A 21,120-nucleotide genomic window follows, 5' to 3' on the forward strand; every position below is an offset into this window, starting at 1 on the left:
TATTTGGTTATAAGATTATATGTTTCGTAAAATAATTATGCAAAATTATGTTTTGTAGTAGTTCCGTGGTAAGAGTCGGGATTACGAGTTGCGAGGCTCGAACCACGCTCTACCGCAACTTGTTTCCCATTTTTCAACACTCTTATTTACAACTAACAGAGTTGGCCCAATTTTAATATATAGGCACTTAAACATTATGAAATGTAATAATATGTATAAATATATATTTCATAAGTACTTGAAAGCATAATAGTTTAGATTGGGTAAAAATCATAAATTATTATGAAAACGGGAATCGACACAAATATAATTGTTAGAGAGTCGCCTTTTTAAGACTCGTACAATTATAGCCATACTTAAAGTCTAAATAAAATACCTACATAAAAAGATTTACAAATTACAACCCTATTAAAAATTATATCTTTTTTGGAGTATGTACCTAATTACAAATCTACCTACCTAATTACTTTGCTAACGTAGAAAATATTTTTTTATTTAGAAACGCTTAGACGCAAAACAGGCCATGAGGCCCAGAGTGACAGACAGCACATAAAAAATCTAAAAATAATTAGGTTTTTTTTATATTTTACCCTGGCATATATGTGAAATTGACACGTTTTCGAGAATGAATTTAACGTCAAACAATTTGAACATAAAAGTGACAATATTCGTAACTGCTTCCTAGCAATTTGACTCAAGTAGATAGGTGATGATATCGACAGAAAAGTTACACATTTTGACAAAAGGACGTCGTACATCGGGGGTAGGAAGTTTCGGATGAATCCGTCCTTGTGTATACAAATCATAAATCTGCAACGTGATGGCGTCCGGCAGCGGCCGGCTCGCGGCGCTGGCGCGCGGACCGGCCGCCGCGGCCGCTCGCGGGCGACTGGCGCGGAGCGCGCGGGCCGGGGGCGGGGCGGGGCCGCGCCGCCATTGGTCCCCGCGGGCCCGCCCCGCCGCGCGCGGCCGGCGCCCCGCCCCGCCGCCGGCCGCCCGCCAGTACACACCCGACCGCCGAGCGCGCTGGCTGGCTCGCGTGCCCGCTCTGTCACCACTGCCCTGACGCGCATCGCCCGCCCCGTGCCGCGATAGACCTGCCGACAGGCCTTCACCAGGCGGCATGCGGCCTTGCAGCATGCACGCCGAGCAGGCTCCGGCGGCCAGATAGCCGCCCGCGGGAGCGCTCCACCCGTGACGATCCATTGTATACGCAACAGTGATTTAGGAATAGTCCCGTAGTATAATTTACCCTTCTCGACGCGGAGTATGCCGGTCGTGTGGTATTCCGCACGCCTGTGACGTCGGCTAGGAACAGTAGCGATCCCGCGATCTAGACTTTAGTAAGTGATTCATATCTGTCAGTGTATACCCGAAGCCTATAAATCCGTCTGTGATATCCCCGATACAAACAGACCAGTAAAGCGACCTCACCGACTGTCTGAGTGTAGAATATTCCCCGTTCGCGGAGACGCTCCGCTGTGTAGTGATTAGTGACCCCAGTGTAGTGAAGGACGACGGTTCGATAAGTTACAAGTGCTCCTTCAGTCGTGGCCAGCGAGGCGGCCCTCCCCGCCGCGGCAAGAGCTCTAATGGCTCAGCCGAGGGTATGTAGCTCAGAGTCCCTAACTTGACCGGCGCGGACCGACCTCGTATCCGTCTCCACGTGCTGCCGGAAAGTGCCATCTCTGGACCCGCGGCGTGCGAAAACGAAAACGACACGCCGCGCCGAACCGTCCAAGCTTTGTAAACAAACCATTAAAACGCGTGACACGTCGGAGAATCGAAGCGCAACTTAGTCAGTGAAACACCAAAAACTTACTAAATATCCACACTGACGTCGTTTTCCAAAGAATATTGTGTAAACTGAAATAGCGCAATGTTTCTACCAAAGTCTTAGTTAAATTTTACCAAACTAAAAACGAAGTAACAGTGTCATAATGTGTTTTTAATCACAGAAAACCATTAAGTGCAAAAATGCAGTTGGTAGCTAGTCGAACTAAATAGAATTACCTTAGAGAATTACCATCGCAAAATATTATAACTTAAGCGGTAGATTTAGATAATGTTTTTTTACCTGAGCAGGTACCTACACAATATCACCTTAAGCTTTTAATGCCATAGTGTTTGGGAATAGGCCCTAAATTTAAACATTAAAAAAATTGACAGGTTTTGGTAAGATAGGTACTTATTGCAAAAGTGTCAGTATTTTCAAAAATAATTTATATGCTGAATTCGTCAACACGAATAATAATTCGTCGGTTGTGCAATAAGCAGACCTAAATAAATAATTTGTTTTTCTAGAATTATTAATCAATCCTCAAAACTTTTGTAGCATTTTTTTGACGTATACATTTTATTTTAACTGACATTAAATTAGTGCCAACTTTTTATGAAATTCAATACGAAAAATTCGTTATATTTTTCATTAGTTGTCAATTTTAAGAAATAGGTATTAACATGATTAATTTTATTAAATAAGTACTTACGTTACTATGAAAAAAGGTCGAAATGTTTTCAACTTAAGTCCACAAAAATGTCAAACTCGGAGGTGACGCGATTATTTGAGCAAAGTTTAGAAGAAATATTTCCAATGCGTTAAAATAATCAAAATTATGTTATGACGAAAAAAATGCGCAATTGTATTATCTGAGCCAGGGAAGCTCGGTTTTAATTTCGAAATGACTTAAGCGCAGAAACTCCGATAACGTAGGATCCGACGGATGCAAAAACAAAAAAAGAAATACCTGAACAAAATACAAATAAACCAGAATCGATAATTTTATATCAAGATGAATTCATCCGCAAAAAATCTACCCACCTTTTCAAAATAGATAATGTGAGTTCTTGGAAATTGAATAAATAAAAGATAGCAATCAACGAAACAGGTAGAATGCAAAAACTTTTTGAGCGCGCCTTGACTAGATACATGCCTTACTATTAAATACAAACCTTTTATAGCTAGAAAAATATTCACTGTGGGCAGGTTCGGATAATTCCGAGCTGTTACGGGTCGTATGTTCCCCACTATCCGTCTTTTAATTTTTCGGCAAACATAATTAATATGATACGAGTATCTAATTCAGACTTCAGTCTGGCGTTTCTAATGATAGCATTTACAAATAAAATCTATTAATTAAATAGCCGGCTAACTCTCGTTTCTGTGCTAAAATAAGGCTTCTTTCCCACTGAACTGAGTTGAACTAAAAAATAATAACACGGATAAATCTTTGTTTTATGTGATCATTTAAAACTTTAATGGCGCGGCCGGGGCCGGTTCAAATGCTGAAAATTAAGTAAATCAAATGCCAGCCTAGCTAGGTAGATTTTGCCATCTCAAAATACTTTGTTTTCGTTATGGTGACAACTGTTTCGTCTACCGACGGTTTTTGAAGCCGGTGAGTTATCGATATATAAATAAAAACATAGAAACAGTTATTTTTTATTAGAAAAGCCATTACAAGGGGTCACTGAAAAATTCATTTCTGTTTACACAACGATAATTAATTCAGAGCTTTAAGAAAATTATGTTTTGTAATTTTTGTAAAATCGCCAACAAAGATTTTTATTGTGGTTCCTAATTACAAGACAATTTACATCAAATGAAAAATATTCAAGTAATTATTTTTCTCAGTGTCAAAAGTAACAAATTAATAATAATCACATAACGTATTTTAAAACGAATCTTATATATTTAAGTACCATTGGTACGATGAGTTCTCAAATTATATATTCTCTCAGTAAATCTGCATCTTTTAAATTAGTAGGTAAATTTTAACGCTTTCTGTGCTGCAGACCAGCGTTTTTAGTATCTTTTAATAATGTTCATTACCCACTAGCTCTCGATACTTTTCGGTAAAACATTTTTTTTTCGAACATTTTGTTTTACACAATATGATAAAATAATATTTTTCCGGAGATTATTGAACAATCTTGGATTATTCCGTTATTGCGTTATCGCAACATTAAAGTTATGTATAGGTATATCAAGTTTGAGTAGAAAACAATTTTGCTAAAGAAATTTTAAGCCCCTTGAAATACCTTCCTTGATCACGGCGATTAAAACTTAAGTATTTTTGTTAAATTCGCGTAGGAAACCAGATTTACCAAAATATTTTTTTCGGATAATGTGTGATGACGTCATCCGACGGTCTTTGATATCTCGAGATTAATTATAATTATTTAGAAAAGCGTTAGACATATAAAGTAAATCTACGAGTTTCGTAGACGACGAAACCCATTATTTTACCTAAGCCTTTTTTTGTTAATCAGTGGGATATTTAAATCAAGCAAGCGTACAGGTTATTTTCAGAACGTATATTTTATACATCTACATTTTATTGCTTAAATATGTTAATTTAATGGTGGCCAAAAAACACCATATTTCAATATAGAAATACAAAATCAATCACATGGCTCGGTTTGAAAAAAAACATTGAATATAAAAATTAAATTTAGTAAGTTGATAAGCATGAACTACCTTCATTTTTGTATGCGTTCGGAATTAATAGGTAGGTAATTAAATAAAATAAAAATACACAGTCATGTAAGTGAATTGACATTAAAATCTCTACCTTGAAGGATGAACCACGGCAGTCACATTGAACGAAATGTTCAAGAAACAAGATTTTGTGATTCTGTGATTTTCAAAATATCATAACTTTTGAACGAAACGAGATAAAGACAATCTGTAAAAAACTTTCAGTGTAAAATAATGATTATTTCGACAATGAAAATACATTTTATAATAGCGTTTATCGGAATGCTGACGTTTTTTGAATTAAAAGAATGTGGACTTCAGATTTTTATTTCAACTTAAAAAAACATTTTTATGATGAAAGTGGGCTTCGGTGTTTTATTCACGGATAAAATAGCTTATTGCGATAATTTCTGCATTTTTAACTTCAAAGTGTCAAAAAGTGGACTCCCGTGTTTTATCCCTATAAGTACGGAAAATATTCTCAATTTATATCAAACTCGCGTTAAGTTATCTACAACTGTAATTTTAACAATAAAAACAATATCAATGTTATATTAGTACTTTTGCTAGATTCGTGAAAATATTAATTTTTGATAATCCGTAGTTTTTTTTAATTAACTTTAAATTAATAAGGTGAAGTGCATACTTAAGTATAATATAAATTTTATTACGATACTTGTATAAGGAAAACATCAATCTTAAATTACAAAATTTGTTTTCGTAGATGTGTCATATATATATAAACCCTTATTTCCTTATATTTTAAATTAATTCAGAAATAAAACATAGAATCTATAAATACATACAGTTTTAATCAAACATGTGTATAGGAAAATACAAAAAAAGGCTATCTTAAATAGTTGTGGACAAAAACTGATGACGGTATTCAAAATAATTGACATACCACATTACTTATATTAAATAAGAAATAGGTATCTGTTGATTCTGCAAAATATCATTTTTTAATTATCTAAATATGAAAGTAGGTAATAAATAAAATATCATTAAAAAAAACTGATAATCGTAACAATCATGCGACGTAAGAAGTACTTATATTTTTCAAAAGTTTTTTAACCTCAGTATAATTTTTTTTTCTCGCAATGTGCCTATTTGCCTAGTGTGATTGTTGGCCTCGTGGTTTATTGGTCAGAGCGTTTGCCTACCATGTAAAAGGTCTCTGGTTCGATAATATTTCATAGTTCCTGGACCGGCACCTAAAGCGAAAGACTGATCTTTTTACCTTGTAAGAAAAATGATCAAGTTACGCTGCGATCAGTGTACCAATGCAGAGCCCTGTGGCACCATTAGGTGTGGAAATGGAATGATGATGATACTTTTTGTTTATTTATTGCTAAATCTGAGTACCTTAGTTCAAGTACTAAGTAGGTGGTCAGTAGTCATACGGGAAGAACGGCTAAAAATATTTACGGTGTGAATGTTGATGGATGCAGAAATAGAGGAAGACAGAGACAGACATGGCATGACCGAATTCAACAAATACTTGAAGATGGGCAAAGTTCGAATAATCGGCGCGCGTGCATGAGAAGATGTATAAATGTAGAGGAAGCGAGATCTGTATGCAAAGGTAAAGTGATGTGGCGTTTTATCTTCTCTGCCTACCCTTACGGGGAAACGGCGTGATGGTTAGTTTTGGTCGTTGTTTGTATAATGTGATTTTGCTTTCTTAGTTGAGTTGCAAGTTCATATTAGTGGGAGTGAAAAGAGGAAAAAAAAAATATACACATCTTAAAAACATTTGTAATTTTAAATTCATTATGAAAACTAACCATTCTGCATTTCAAAAATAAATTTTAGCTTTACAAAAATTGCAAATGTCAAAAAGAAAGATTTGAGATTCGTTTTTAAGTTTTCAAACCTCTTACACATAAAAATAAATTTATAAATATTAACAAACCGGCTTATGTAAATACCCTTTACTGTTTTATATAATCTAAAATGATTTTCATTAATATTTAATTATCGCTTTATTTTCAATACTTAACTGACATAAATCTTTATCCCCTGTTTTTTCTCGTTCATTTATCTTAGAAAGTATATCCTTTGGGTCAAAATTTATTAAACAGAAATGTAGATAATGTAAAGTACCGTCAGATGCCATTATTGGTTTGAAACGCATAAAAATTGATATCCATCCTTTTTATCATGTACCCTTCACATTAATGTACATTCAAAAGTAACATGTTTATTGTAGCTGCAAGACGTGTTTTAATCTAGTTCCTTAGTTTGCAGCGTCTGTGAATTTATTTTTCACTTAAATGACGCCTAATAAATCACCTATCATCATTATCATTTATTTATTCCGTCGCGTCTTAAACTAGTGTTTTCAAAATATAAACCTTAGTCTTTAAAAACGTTAGTACGAGGAGAAAATATCTATTTATCTCAACATAAATAATGTTTTTTGAAAAATGAGTATGCGTTTATAGAACGTATAACCTGTCATTGGCTGGTTTAAGTGTTAACATTATTTTATTTAAGGAGGCATGGGTTTTAAATCATAAGCAGAATAGTGAATATTACACTGCTTGTAATTTATAAGCTTTTATTAACACTCTGACAAATAAGTACTTTATTTTTAATCCAAAAAGGGTTTAATCCGGTATTCGTTTACAAAGATTTAAAGTAAAAAAATATCACTTATAGTTTGGGGTAACGTGCGTTACATATTTTGTAAATTTTACATTATGGGTCAAACCGCATTAGAGCGTCACTGCGCGACGCCTTGCACGACACAAAATATTATTTTCACTGCTTACAGCTGCGAAAAGTTATTATACCTGTAGAGGTAGTCAAACAGCGCACTAAATTCGGCGAACGCGTATTTGCGGTCGCAGGCCCTACGGCATGGAATGCTCTCCCAGCAGAGGTGCGAAACTGTGAGAGTAAAGTGATGTTTCGTAAAAAACTTTAAACACACTTGTTCTCTAAATCATTTGAATATATCCTTAGCATGTAAATCATTTGAATAAATCTAAATCATTTGAATAAATCCGTAGCACGTGACAACAAAATAAATTATTTTAATCAAATTACAAATTTAAAGCTTCAATTAAATTAACTTAACAGTAGAATCACCATGTAAAGCGCCCTTGAGGTATTTTATTACGAAAATGGCGCTATATAAGTTATCCACAATAAATAAATAAATAAATAAATGTGATGACAAAGTACATTATTTTTCTTAAATCAAAAATTTAAAAAAGCTAAAATTAAATATAGATATTTATATAATCACTTTGTAAAGCGCCCTTGTGGTATTAAATTACGAAAATTGCACTAAATAAGTTATCCATCATATAATAATAATAATAAAAAATAGCTTATTGTGACAATTTCTGCTTTTTAACTTCAGAACGGCTAAAAGTGGACTCCGTGTTTTATTCTCTCAGGTACAGAAATAATACGTTCAATATATTGAATCTGAAAAAATATAACTACCTACCTAAAAATACTTTCGGAAAATTGCTTTGGATGCGCGGCGCGGCGTGACGTGACTCGTGACGCGACGGATAAAAAAAAACAAAGATTAAAACAAAATAAAACGGATTATGTAACTGTTTTTATAGTTCTACAAATAGTTATAGTGTTACCAAGTGGATGCGGATTAATAAAATGTTTTTATTTTATTGGGATTTTGAGATGTCACTGAAAATATGTTGCATCAATAATGATCCGGCGGTAAAAATAATGGACATTGTTTTTCAAATATTGGAATTTGTAAATGAAAAAAAATACCGTGATTCCGTTACAATAGTGTGCCTATCGGTTTCGAAACAAAGTTATTTTTTTGTCTACAATTACTTACGGTCCTTGCGCTCTGGAGTTGCAAGACGTACTGTAATTAAGCTCCTATTTGTTATTATTGAAATATATCATAATTGGAAACGAGGAACTAGAATCCCAATCATCCATGCGCTCTGTAGCTGCAAGACGTATTGGGATATTTATTTATTATACAGTGCCCTTGAGGTGATTGTCACAAAAACGGTGTTGTATAAATAATCCAACTGTTATAATAATAATATAAAAATTGTTTCCGTGAATATTGAGACATGTAATGTTTTATTTTCGTGTAGGTAGGTAATACGTACAAAATAAAATAATGGAAACAAAAATAACATTCTGGCAAAATAATTATACTTTAATAAATCTATCCTGATAAATTCTCGGATCCGCGTAAATTAAAACGTCTCTTTTTCCATTTTCAATTCTTAGATGACTTCTCTGTCACTTTTTTAATGTATGTATTTTTTTATATTAATTTAAATTAAAAAATGCAATAATGTGGGTTCGCTATATAAACCCGGCTTAGGATTACGTTATGCGTTTGGCTGCAATACCTCTGTTCAAATCCCGACGCTACTGGCATAAAATAATTCTTCAAAAATGTGTTTTTTCAAATCAGTTTTATTTATTTATTTTAAAACTTCAATTACAAATATAAGTACTTTCGCGGACTTATAGCTTAAAGCAATATAGTCCGTGTAATGCACCCAATGCGTAAGACTGACCATTGTATCTTAATGTACCTAGCAAAAAAAAAATCAAGACACGCTGGAATTAGTGTAGGTACCAATATTGCCTTATAATACACCACCTTTGGTGCGGGATAAGGGAATTACGAGTATGTTGATTTAATATTACTATGGAGATATATAACTTTTTTTAAACATTTTAAAAGTAATAAAGGTCTATGAAATACTGTCCAGTATTTTATTTTTATTTTTATAAATTGTTAGCTGCATAAAAAATATTTTTGAATTTGGAATTCCCGCAAAAACGGTCATTTAATCGGCCACGCCCCCAGTACGTCACGTTCCATGTTTATTTGTTCCTAGCCATTGAAATTTGTTTAGAACATTATCACAAATTTGACGTCACAACAACCAAGTCCAAACGTGCCGCGTGTTTCCGCCAACGTATTATTATTTTTTTTACATTTATGTATGAAAACATTTATTGACAATATCCATATTGATTCTGAAAATACAACTAATTATTCCAAATATTATTCATTATTTTTATCGGTATTCGTAGTATGTAATATTTCCCTATTTAAAAAATCATATACTTACCATGAGACGGGGTACGTACGCCCAGCACGGAAATTACAAATTAGGAAGTCCGAGGTCCGAACTACGCTTTCTTACAACTTGTTTCCTATTTTCAACGCGGCTATTTACGACCAGAAAAAAATTGCCGAAAAATTTTAATATTCGGGCAAATTATAAAGCAAATAAGTATTTTTTTAAAATCATACTTTTGTTCTCCTCATGCTCAGCAATGCGATTGTCTACCAAGCAAGAGGTCTTTGGGTCGATCCCCGACATGGTTGAAATAAAATAATCATCGAAAAAAATATTAAATACAACAATATTCCATTGTCCCTGGACTGGGACCTGAACCATAAGACTGATCATCTTACATGCATATATTGTGACAAAAAAATATTGAGACATGGAACCATCGATATGCTAATGCAGTGCCCTATGCAAAATTAGATTTGAAAGTGAAAATGGTAAAGATGACGTTAATTTTATATAAAAAAAATACAAGTATATTTTATGGTTTTCTGAATTGTCATGACAGGCATAATGCTATAAGTCGTAAAATATCCGTATTTTTTTATTGCTCATGAGCACTAATTTGAAGTTGCGTAATCGAGTCATACCCGTCACACGTCATTTTGGATCCCATAAATGTTTGAGCTATGAATGTCGTTCATTGTTTATGGTGTTTATTTTTTCTCTCAAGTGTAACCCTATCCGGTCCAAAAAAATAACAAGTACCTACTTGTGTCAAAAGTGCAAATACAAACACATTTAAATACATTACGGAAGGTTAAATAATGTTTTATAAACTCGTCTTTGGGATAATATTTTTATTTTATTTCTAACTTTATAATTTTAAAATTCAACTTTAAAAAAAAATATATTCATGTAAATGGGTACTTCAGAACAGTGCGTTATTTTAAACATTGTTTTGAGTATGTTATTACATATGTTCAAATCTTTATCAAGGTCGACAGATTTAAAAAAAAAAAAACATTGCGTTATTGTGGGCGATTTTCTACGAGCAGTAAAAAACTCACTATAATGAAATGAAAATCAGATTGTGGTAGAGCGGGGTGCGAACCTTGGGACTTTGATCCGTGAATCCACGACACTAACCACGGGACCACAAACTGATTCAACAATAATATGAATATGTCAACATAAGCCAATCTGCCTAAGCTTAAACATCCATATTTCTATAATTCTTCATCCGTTATTTTTTATGAAGTATCTAAAATACAATTATTCAAATATAAGGATGGATATCTATGTAGGTATAAATAAAATGTTTCAGTTACAATATTTGAAGCCCTTATAAACTTCCTAAAGCCGTTGAATTTAATATTTATCCACAGTGATTCGGATAAGCTTAAAATTTTTCAGCCGTTTTTATTTTTAAAAAAATAAAATTTAAGTGTTGTTTTATTCTGTGCCCGGCGGATACAAACTCTTGGTTCGGTCTGCAAATCAGAATCAAAACTCTGGTCGAGTGTTCCTACTCATGGCTACTCTCGGGTGAAAATCGAGTGGAGATAAGTCTGGCGATAAGTTTGGCGATTTCGCATAGTATGCTCGTGATCCTAGGTTCGATTCCTACGCATGCGGAAGTGAAATATTTCCCCTTTTTTATTCTAAAAATGTCTTGGCACTCAGAAAAGAATAATATTTTTTGATTGTTCATGGTTTAATCAAAATATTTTTAATATCTATATATTATATTACTCGCTATTTAGGTACCAATCCACGAGGGTTAATTTAGTAAGCATGTCGATTAATTAAAAATAAAATAACATAAGATAAACATGGTTCTAACGTGCAATATTTCATTGTTCTTGAACTGGTTCCTGATGCGTAAGACTAATCACCTTATGTTTTCTGCTTGAAGTATGTTACGAAAATGATTTGGATACCTGCGCATCCACTGAATGACAAATAGGTACAATGTATAAGGTTTGTTTATTTTCTATAAAACTTAACATTTAAAAAATGTGTTTTAAGTTGATTGTTTATTTGTTTTTATTTATTTATCTGGTAAATTTATGATATTAAAAAAAATGCTTACTAGTATAACGGCATAATATTTATTAAAAATAAAAATAAATTAACCTAACTCAAATTTATATTTCTACATAATTTATTACTTATCCCTTCTTCTTCTTATGGTTCCTCTCCTCGATGGAGGTTGGAAATCATCGTTGCGATTCTTACTTTGTTGGCAGCTGCCCTGAACAAGGACTGAGTGCTGCAATGGAATCAGTCACGCAAGTTCTTAAGTCAAGAGATGCGCCTTCTACCTGCACTGCGCCTTCCTTCAATCCTTCCCTGTAGAATGACTTGTAAAATTTTATATTTTTCGCATCTCATCGCATGCCCAAAGTACTCAAATTTTCATTTCTTTACCGTGTTCAGTACCACTTTATCTTTTTCCATCCGTCGGAGAACATCGTCGTTTCGGACTCTATCCACCCAGGAGATTTTTAATATCCTCCTGTAGTACCACATTTCAAAGGCTTCGATATTTTTTAAAGTGTTTTGGGTGAGTGTCCACGTTTCGACGCCGTAAAAAAGTACTGAGAAGACGTAACATCGAGCAATGCGCATTCGGAGGTCTAAATTAAAGTATCTACTGCAAAGAAGGTCACGCATCCTGAAAAAGCAGTCTCGCGCCATCTCTATTCCGACTTTGATCTCTTGCGAGTGATTCTATTTATCATTCAGCCAGCATCCTCAATATTTATATTGATGAACTTGCTCAATAACCTGCGCTCCAAGTTTTAAAGTCATCCCCAATGAAAACAAATCATTTTAATCGAAAAGTGAAGACGCATCCAGCATCCCCGAGACTTCCTGGCAACTCATCAAACATTTTCAAACCTTTATAGTAAAGGCTGTTTTGAGTTCGAGTCAGTCTCACCTTACGAAGCCTGAAAACCTCCTAACTTCTTTCCAATATGTAGGTATCCAGGAAGCAGTTCCTTTTTCAACTTGTAAATTAATGAAAGTTGGAGTATTGAACATGATTCGTTTTTAACCTTCATTGCATTATTAAAAAAAAATTAGAGATGATATTTTATATGCTAAAAATGAATGAAAAAATAGTTTTAAAAATCCAAGATAGGAAATATTTGGGAAAATAGGTATGTATCAAATTTGCTGCACCGCAATGGTTACACTCATGGACATGTTAGATATGAAAAAATGTCTTTAACTTAAATTCGTTTATTGATAGAAAGCCAGAAAGCATTTTTTATATTTTGTTATGCATAATTGTACAGCACCTTGACATTTGAATTTAGGCAATTTACAGCGTTGCTTGTCGATTCATACATCATCTAGTGACTCGTTTCATGTATGTGAACTTCAGATGTAGGAACCTGAGCCATCGGACTTTTACGCTTCTTGACTACGTGTATACTTCGTAACATCACAAAATCATTTGAATTACTTATTTGTTTTAGGTAATTTTATGGCCATTTTTGTGGTGTGTATCAAATTAGATACACCATGCAATTAAGGGTTACATGTAATCTAGGATATTGAGTTTACCTAGCGTGAATTTAATTTGAGTGTCTATGTAAAATGATATCAGTTCTTGGTCCATAATGTACAATTATTTGTAAGAAACGCCGATAAGTTTGTAGGATTGTACGCGTAATGTTGGGAGTTACATAGTTAAACGACTCGCGTTAGTATGGTAATATAGCATTATGTGTGAAATTATCGCACTATATTATGAAAGTTTGGGTCTTAGTACGTGAGTGCTTTCAATGCGCGACGAAATACGGCGCGGCGCGTCGCGTCGGTAAGCGTGAATCGTAATTATCAAGTTTTGTTCGAAGATTTTCCGCAACCTTTTACGCTGTTATGTTTTCCTTTTGCAATAATCCGTGTTATTCTAGTCCATTCTTAGCTTTAACGCGGCTCGTTCCGTCAATATACGCCATTTGACGTGCAAAATAATAATCAGTCTCGAAGACATTTTGAAACAGGAGATTCTAAGGAAACGATCGAGTTTATATGTATTTTATATATATTTTTTAGACACTATAAGTATCATATATTAAATCATGTAAATGAATGCCTCGACACGGGTTGTGCCCAGTGAGGTATTCATATTTTAAAAAAAAAGTTTTATGTAAAACGTGAAATAATAAATAAATAAATATATTAAACATTTGAGGCCATTGCGGGTGCAAAATTAGAGTGCCCAATTTAGTACTTGTAAACATGATAAAATTGTAGAATTAAGACATTGTGAGAATAATTGTTAATTAGATTTGAGTACGCAAACGAAAATGAACAATGCAAAATATCACCAAAGACTAGCATCACGTATTAATTTCAGAGCTCGAAAAAATATAAAGTCATTTTATTACAATCGAAAGGGTCAATAGAATAAAAGTTTGAATTATACTCTCTAGCAAAGCTCACAAGTAGAGAGTTTATTTATTTATTTAATCCAATATAAAATACAAATACATAGTTAACAAAAATGTTCATACAATAGGTAGGTACATTTAATACATATATATATATATATATATTTGTGGATATAGCCACTCCACTGGCCCACATGCACGTTCTGGAGTGTCAGTGTATTATTTATTTATACATCATTGTACATAATTTCACATCAATTGTGTAAAAATTCAAAAGAAATAAAAAAAATAAAACATACCTAAATCAATAAAACGAAAAAGGATTTTCAAGAAACTAAAATTACATTCTTATATATGAAACACATTCCTCAGCTTCCTGTCTAGTATTTTTAGTTAGTTATGGGCATAGTTCGTACTAACGGACGGTTCATGGAGTTAGATATGTGATGAGAGCCGTCAAAGGCTTAAAAAAATAGTTAAAAGTTTGTAGAGTTAAAACTAGGAATATAATAATAACGAGAGTATTTGCCTCTTAAACATAGTTTTACTGATGTGAAAGATGTCGATCTCCAAAGTGATAATTGTAAGCCAGCTTTTCCAATCGGCATAACCAGAGGCAGGTTGATTCTGGAAGCCGGGAGGTAAAACAGTCTGTGCTGACGCTGTCGGAGATAACCATCAGAAACATAAAAAATAATACTCTCTAAAATGGCCGAGTTCTCGATAAAACCTCTTATCAGTCTTAAAAAATGGGTCAGCGTGAACCCATCCCTGCTAAGTTGCAAACTGCTGGTCCCAAGCGTGCCCAAGAGGAATGCAGTGGGATTTTGTCATTTTGTGCACTTTGCCTGCGATAGAAGTGAGTCTGTAAATAATGTAAATAAAATAGCATGGAAAGGTACCATAAAAATCATAGTTATTTATTTAATTTTTTGAACATTTATTCGCGCATTGGCGGGCTTATTTTTATTTCTTTCGACCAACCAAATTTACCCTAAAGAGAAACGGGGTTAACGTTAGGCACTTAAAATATAGTATTATGTTTTATTCATTTTTCAGTGCAGATACAAACAATATTATTATAATAATTCCCTTTCCGTACTTTATGGGCACTGCGATGGTACACAAACCGCGGCGTTTTTGTTACATGACATTAAGATGATCAGTCTTACACATCAGGTGCCAGTCCAGGCTCTATGAAATATTTTTGCTAAAATTTAACTTTTTTTATAAATTCTCTTATTATTTAAAGCCTTTTAGGCTTTTACATGTTTTTACATACATATATACAAATAAAGACAGACGTGTATTTTAAAAAGTAGCAAAAAATATATAAATTATTTTTAGAAGAAAAAGAAAAATATCAAAAATATCATCTTTACATATTAGTATAAAGTGGAAAGAACAGAAGTGCATTTTTAAATATGAAGACAGAAATACATTTTACACAAAAAAAGGAGCAAAAAATAAAAATGAATTAAGAAGAGAAAGAAGAATAAAATTAAAATAAAAAAAAAATCATTACATATTAGTAGAAAATATATGAGGATACATATTATATATTGTAGTGGAGAATATATATTGTATTGGATATATATTGTAGTGGAGAACAGGAGTACATTTTTTCGTATAAGTTGTATTAAAATAATCTTAAAATTAGAAGAAGTTAGAAAAATACTTATTCAGAATACATATATAAGTCAATGAACGGTTTACAATTGAGATCAATTATCAACCGTGTCTGGAATCGAACCCGACACCTCTTCCTTTGAATTTAAATGCGACCAGGAGTCGGTTACATTTTAGATGTTTAATTATAATGCAGCGAAAAATTATATTTAAGTAACATAGTGCACCTAATATAAATTTATTTGAATAAACTGTGTAGGTAGAACGTACTGGATTTAGTATCAGACTATTTTTATGTAAGTATTGGTAATATACCTACTCGTATACTCTAGGTACTACACCTTACTTTATAAAATATTTTGATAATTTTTTTGTTGTCAATAAATGAAAAAAACATTTTTTTAATTGCCGTTTTGGTTGGTATCTGTATATTACCAAAGAAAAAAATCTTATCGTATTTTTATTATATTTTTTACCGATGATCAAATCTTTTTCATAAAAAAACATGTCAAAGGCGTTGTTATTTAGAACATTATATTGGGCGTTTAGGGTATATTAGGTTTACATTTTACATGTAAAATGTGGGTATAATCAAATAAAAAATGTGTGTTTCAAATTGTTCTCATATTAAAAATTAGTGTTCATTGTTTTTTAAATCAATGTAAGATCTTAGTAAAAAATGTCCCTATTCATTTTTACTTAATTCTTTATATATTGAAGTTAATAAATAAATAAAAATGTTCTGGTTACATAAATACTACCTACAAATCTCTCAATGTTGTGATATGAAATTCATTTTTTAATAATGAATCTATTAATAAATAAATTTATTTTTAACTTTCTAAGCTTGTAATTTAGGTACAACAATTCCATATAAATCCATTTTCGAAGCTTTACCTTTGTATTATTTCAAATGAATATATTCGTGTAGGTATTTAACTTTCATAGTTTAAAATCAACAGATTCTTTCGTCGATAATATTGTTTATACTTACATCAAACCTGGCAAATGTGATTTCTAGGTTAATGTATTGTATAATTCTCTTTCGGGACTCAATATTAGTTATTTGTGTGCCTGTACACATGGCTCATAATGGTAAAAAGAGTTTTATAACAACTGTTAGTGAACAAAACGAACAGGTATGACTTATTTATTGATATAATAAAATGAGTAGGTAAGTGATGTTTACCAGTTGCCAGTAAGCAAAGGGAATTAGGCGTGATCAGTACGACGAGGCACGTCCTAAGGCCTACATTCGCATTCTGACAAACTGACAACGAATTTGTTTCAAGTCGTAAACTGATTTGATTACTCCGAGAGGTATTCGTTACCTGTTTTATAGGCCCCTGAAACTTAAGTGCCCGCGTGATTGTAATTATTTACAATATTCATTCTCATCGATATTATTTTGTTAACAGTGAAAGGTATTCGGGAAATATTTTCATTCATCTTAGTGTTGATATATTTCTAAATCAGATCCAATCCTAAATTTTGTATGTATGTAGGTATGCATGTATTGAGTTAGTTTAACATGATACTAAGTCTCGTTGACCACATTTAAATACCTATTCGGTCAATACATACCGCAGAATGTAATTAAACGTTGTGTTTGATTTGTTGCACTTTTGTGCATATTTTTTTTCTATATCCATTCATTTTTTAGTGTTTTTTTGGATTGGTTGTAGGGTAAGATAGGAATTTATCAAATAAAAGGATCCTATTCAGTCCCCGAAACAATACCAATTATCCGAATTATTAGAACCGCGCCTCCATTGATCAAAACAATCATTCATCTAGCTTTAATGTTCCGAAATTGCACCCGCATATTTGGGTTGTTTAGACGGATATACTGTACAATACATGTGGTGCACAGACAAGAGCTTTCCGAATCAATTACTTGACTTTAGTGAGCTAACTGATCATATGCCCGAGTGACAGATTGCTGGACCAACCTACACCATATTTCATTTCTCATTTAAACATATCCAACTGCTCTGTTGAACAATTTGAAAACATTATGCCTCGTTCTCATCGCTCGTTTTCGCTACAAAAGTGGTCGCGTATTTTTTATAGAAAACGATCTGAAATCATTTGCATACGAATCAAATACGTTCGTGGTTTATTACTAAATCGCTCGATAATGTAACACATATTTTATTTTAACTCTACGCTGTTCCTAACTGTTTCTCATGTACTGGTATGTAATTTACTAATATACCCGAGTATATAATATGGGTTTTGTACTAATGCCGATTTCCACGAAAGCGTCGGAATAATGTATTCATTTCACTAAAATATGCAGAGATCGAGAGATATTTCCACATTTTACTTGGATATTATCGTCTCTCGTACATTTTTGGATGTTATGAATTTTTCGATGATTGTAAGAAACAATTAAATCGTTTCTGTCGGAATACAGCGCTTTTAATGGGCCGGCGATGTAGCTATTGTTAACATTTGGAAGATTTAGACACACTGATACGGCTATATACATTTTGGGAGAATTTTTCCGGTGTTCCTCTGTAATTAGCTCCGAGCTCATGTCCGTATGTATACCAGGGGAACAGGCGGTGCGCATGTTACCTTACGTACGAATACGAGTATGTTCTGCTTCCCCGGTACCCATAGGGGGAATATTATTGTGCTCAATCCGTGACTCGTGAGTAAATCGACTTAGATAATTATTTCTAAGGTTCCTTTGCATTTACTTTAATTGATATTTATACATACATTATCTATGTACCTGCGTTAGTTTGAACGTTATTTATTAAGATTTTGCCCCTTTTATCTGCCATCGCCGTGAGAAAGAATTAAAGTGTACGAAAAATGGTTCTCAGAGCACTTCTAATTTCAACAACTTTACTTTGTTTGTAATTAATACGAGTACACTATACAAGGAGAACATAATATAGGTATTCTATTATTTTCACGGTCTCGTCTGATTATCGACCGCGCTGACCGATCAATAAAGGAAACTGTTATACAAACGTAGTACGTTGTGTGTAACCCCCACTGTCTCCTGCCGACCTGGTACCGCGCGGGGGCGATGCTCCGCTCTGGTGTCATCATCAATCACGGCGGCTGTCCCTCTCACCCTCGGATGACCCCAAAACTGAAAACTCACCAAGGCTCTTCGTAAACATAAATCGATTTCACTTGTAAAAAACATCTCGTTTGTTTTCGCAGTATCCGATGCATTTAAAATATCAAATAATGTTTTTACCGCGACTAACGAATACGCGATCGGTGCCGACGGATTCCTCATAACAATAATTTATTGTAAGCGTTATTTTGCTGCTACTAAGATTTTTCTCACACTTCATCGGTAGTATTTCCTCCTAGTAATGAAATCACGTGTCCTTAAAAACACTTACCTGATTGCATTTTTCTTGTGAAAGTTCATGTATGATCTACATAATAGTGTAATAATTAACAACAATGCATTATATGCAATTAAATATAAATCGTATGCTTAATGATGATGGTAATATTCTGAGGTAATTAGGGGTTAATTACAAGTTTATTCGTTGTCCAACCCATGAGATAGGTTAAAACAGGTATGAATAAGCTTTCCCGCATGGCTTTAATAGCCAACTTTAAAATCATGTAATTAAAATGAAGTTAAGTATTGGCATTATCTAGTCAAGATAATAAATACATAATGTAGGTAGGTACCTATTGATGGATAGGTACTTGGTGCATAGTAATATTTTAATTTAGTTCAATTAAATTGAGGTAGTTATAGGTTCCTCTATAGTCAACCATTTAAATGTAAAATCACATAAATAAATCAATATCTCGTTGATAAATAAAATAGTACAATTATAATACAGTGGGTAGGTTTCCTAAAGTACGTTTTAATAAATACCCGTGGTTAGCGCATTCACTGTTTTATACATAAAAACAACCAAAAAAGTTCATTTATTATTTTCAATATAGATATTATTATTATTATTATACACATTAAACATACTGATATATTCTTAGTTGGCTTCGTGGTGTATTGGTCAGCACATTTTGCTTACCATGCGAGAAGTCTCGGGTTCGATTCGCGACACGGTTGACATGAAATATTAATTTAAAAAAGGGTTTTTTCACTAGAATTGTTCATAGTCCCAGGACTGGCGCCTGAAACAAGACTGATCATCTTGCTTTCATGTAATAAAAACTATCCAGATACGCTGCGATTGTATATCAATGCCATGCCCTATGCACCATTAGGTACGGAAAGGTGTTGATGATTCTTAAAACTTTTGATTAAATCATGTTTAACAGTTTTCTGAAATTTGAAACATTGTTACATTTTGGTTATTTTAAATACTCGTACCTACCACACAATATTAAAACTTTAGTAATTTATAATTAAACAACTTTTACAAAATATGCAATCTCGCTTTTTTCCCGAAAATCTTAAGCAATTATCGTATTTGTATATAAAATGGGATAGATTTTTACAGATTTATTTCATTATAATAAACTTTATCATATTTATGCCACAAAATCAATCGTGTATAATAATTAAGATATAATAAATAAGATTATGCTTTTTCGTGTCCCTAACAAATACTAAAGTATTATAAGAAAAATCCCGTTTTTCTTTATCAATAGACCATTAAATCAACGCTGCGTGCATAATATCATTACAATAAAAAATTTGAAAACTCAAAGCATCGCAGAGTGTTGAATTTTTGTGAAGTGTTTTTTTTTTTATTTATTAAAATAAAAATAACAAAATAACGTTAACGACACATTATTGACCGGACCTGGCCTCTTGATTAATTTGACGTCACTGAATATCTTTGTACTTGGCTTAAGACGCCAGTCAATAATCGAAGGTTATAAACCATTAAATACTAAGGTATAAGCATGTCGAAATTAAAACCGTCAGGTAATCGTTTTTTGAAAGAGAGGTTTAAATTAATAGGTAAATATTATTAATAAAGTAAAAAAGATAATGTTAAAATTTGTAACCTAAAATATACACGTAATTTGACTGTGATTCCTTGCTGTAAATAGCAAATCAGTTTTCAAAGAAGTGATGTTTCTGAATCATTTTAATAAAACCATAGCATGTGAAAACAAACTAAATTATTTTACTTAAATTACAACTTAAAATCTGTAGAATCACTCTGCAAAGCGCCCTTGAGGTGTTATATTTCGAAAATGGCGGTTTATAAGTTATCCATAATTTTTTTTAAATGACAGATCATAAGCCCTGTAAATGCCTAGAATTCCATATTCCTTTCTCAAAAATGTTTCCCTCTGTAGCAACAAATTTAAATATTAATTAAATTACAAAATATACAGTGCTATATAAAAAAATAATTATAAATATAATTTTTAACTAAATGCTTAAACAGTTTTTATTCTTTACGGTATTTATATAAATACTCTCAGGAATGTAAAATAAAAATATCATCTTCTGGTGTCATATGGGATTTTGTGTAAAGATGTTGTCCTGTTGTTTTTAATTTTGGAATTCAGATAATAATAATAATAATAATTGTTTTATTCGTGCTAATGTTTCGTGAACCAGAAACATCAAATTTGTGATCCT

General features: G+C 32.8%; 1 protein-coding gene across 2 annotated transcripts in view; it reads left to right on the forward strand.

The window, feature by feature from the left end:
* Window positions 1-1,000: 1,000 nt before the first annotated feature.
* Window positions 1,001-21,120, forward strand: part of LOC148285167 (homeobox protein homothorax-like) — a 211,854-nt gene continuing 191,734 nt past the window's right edge. For both annotated transcript variants that reach the window (XM_088229423.1, XM_088229431.1), the window contains exon 1: window positions 1,001-1,607. In XM_088229423.1, coding sequence (XP_088085549.1) covers window positions 1,593-1,607 — 15 coding nt within the window. In that variant the 5' untranslated portion in view covers window positions 1,001-1,592. The remainder of the gene's footprint in view (window positions 1,608-21,120) is intronic.

This window comes from Micrasema longulum, unplaced genomic scaffold (genome assembly GCF_059751315.1).
Source record: "Micrasema longulum isolate JH-2025_06_02 unplaced genomic scaffold, ASM5975131v1 h1tg000053l, whole genome shotgun sequence".
NCBI lineage: Eukaryota > Metazoa > Arthropoda > Insecta > Trichoptera > Brachycentridae > Micrasema > Micrasema longulum.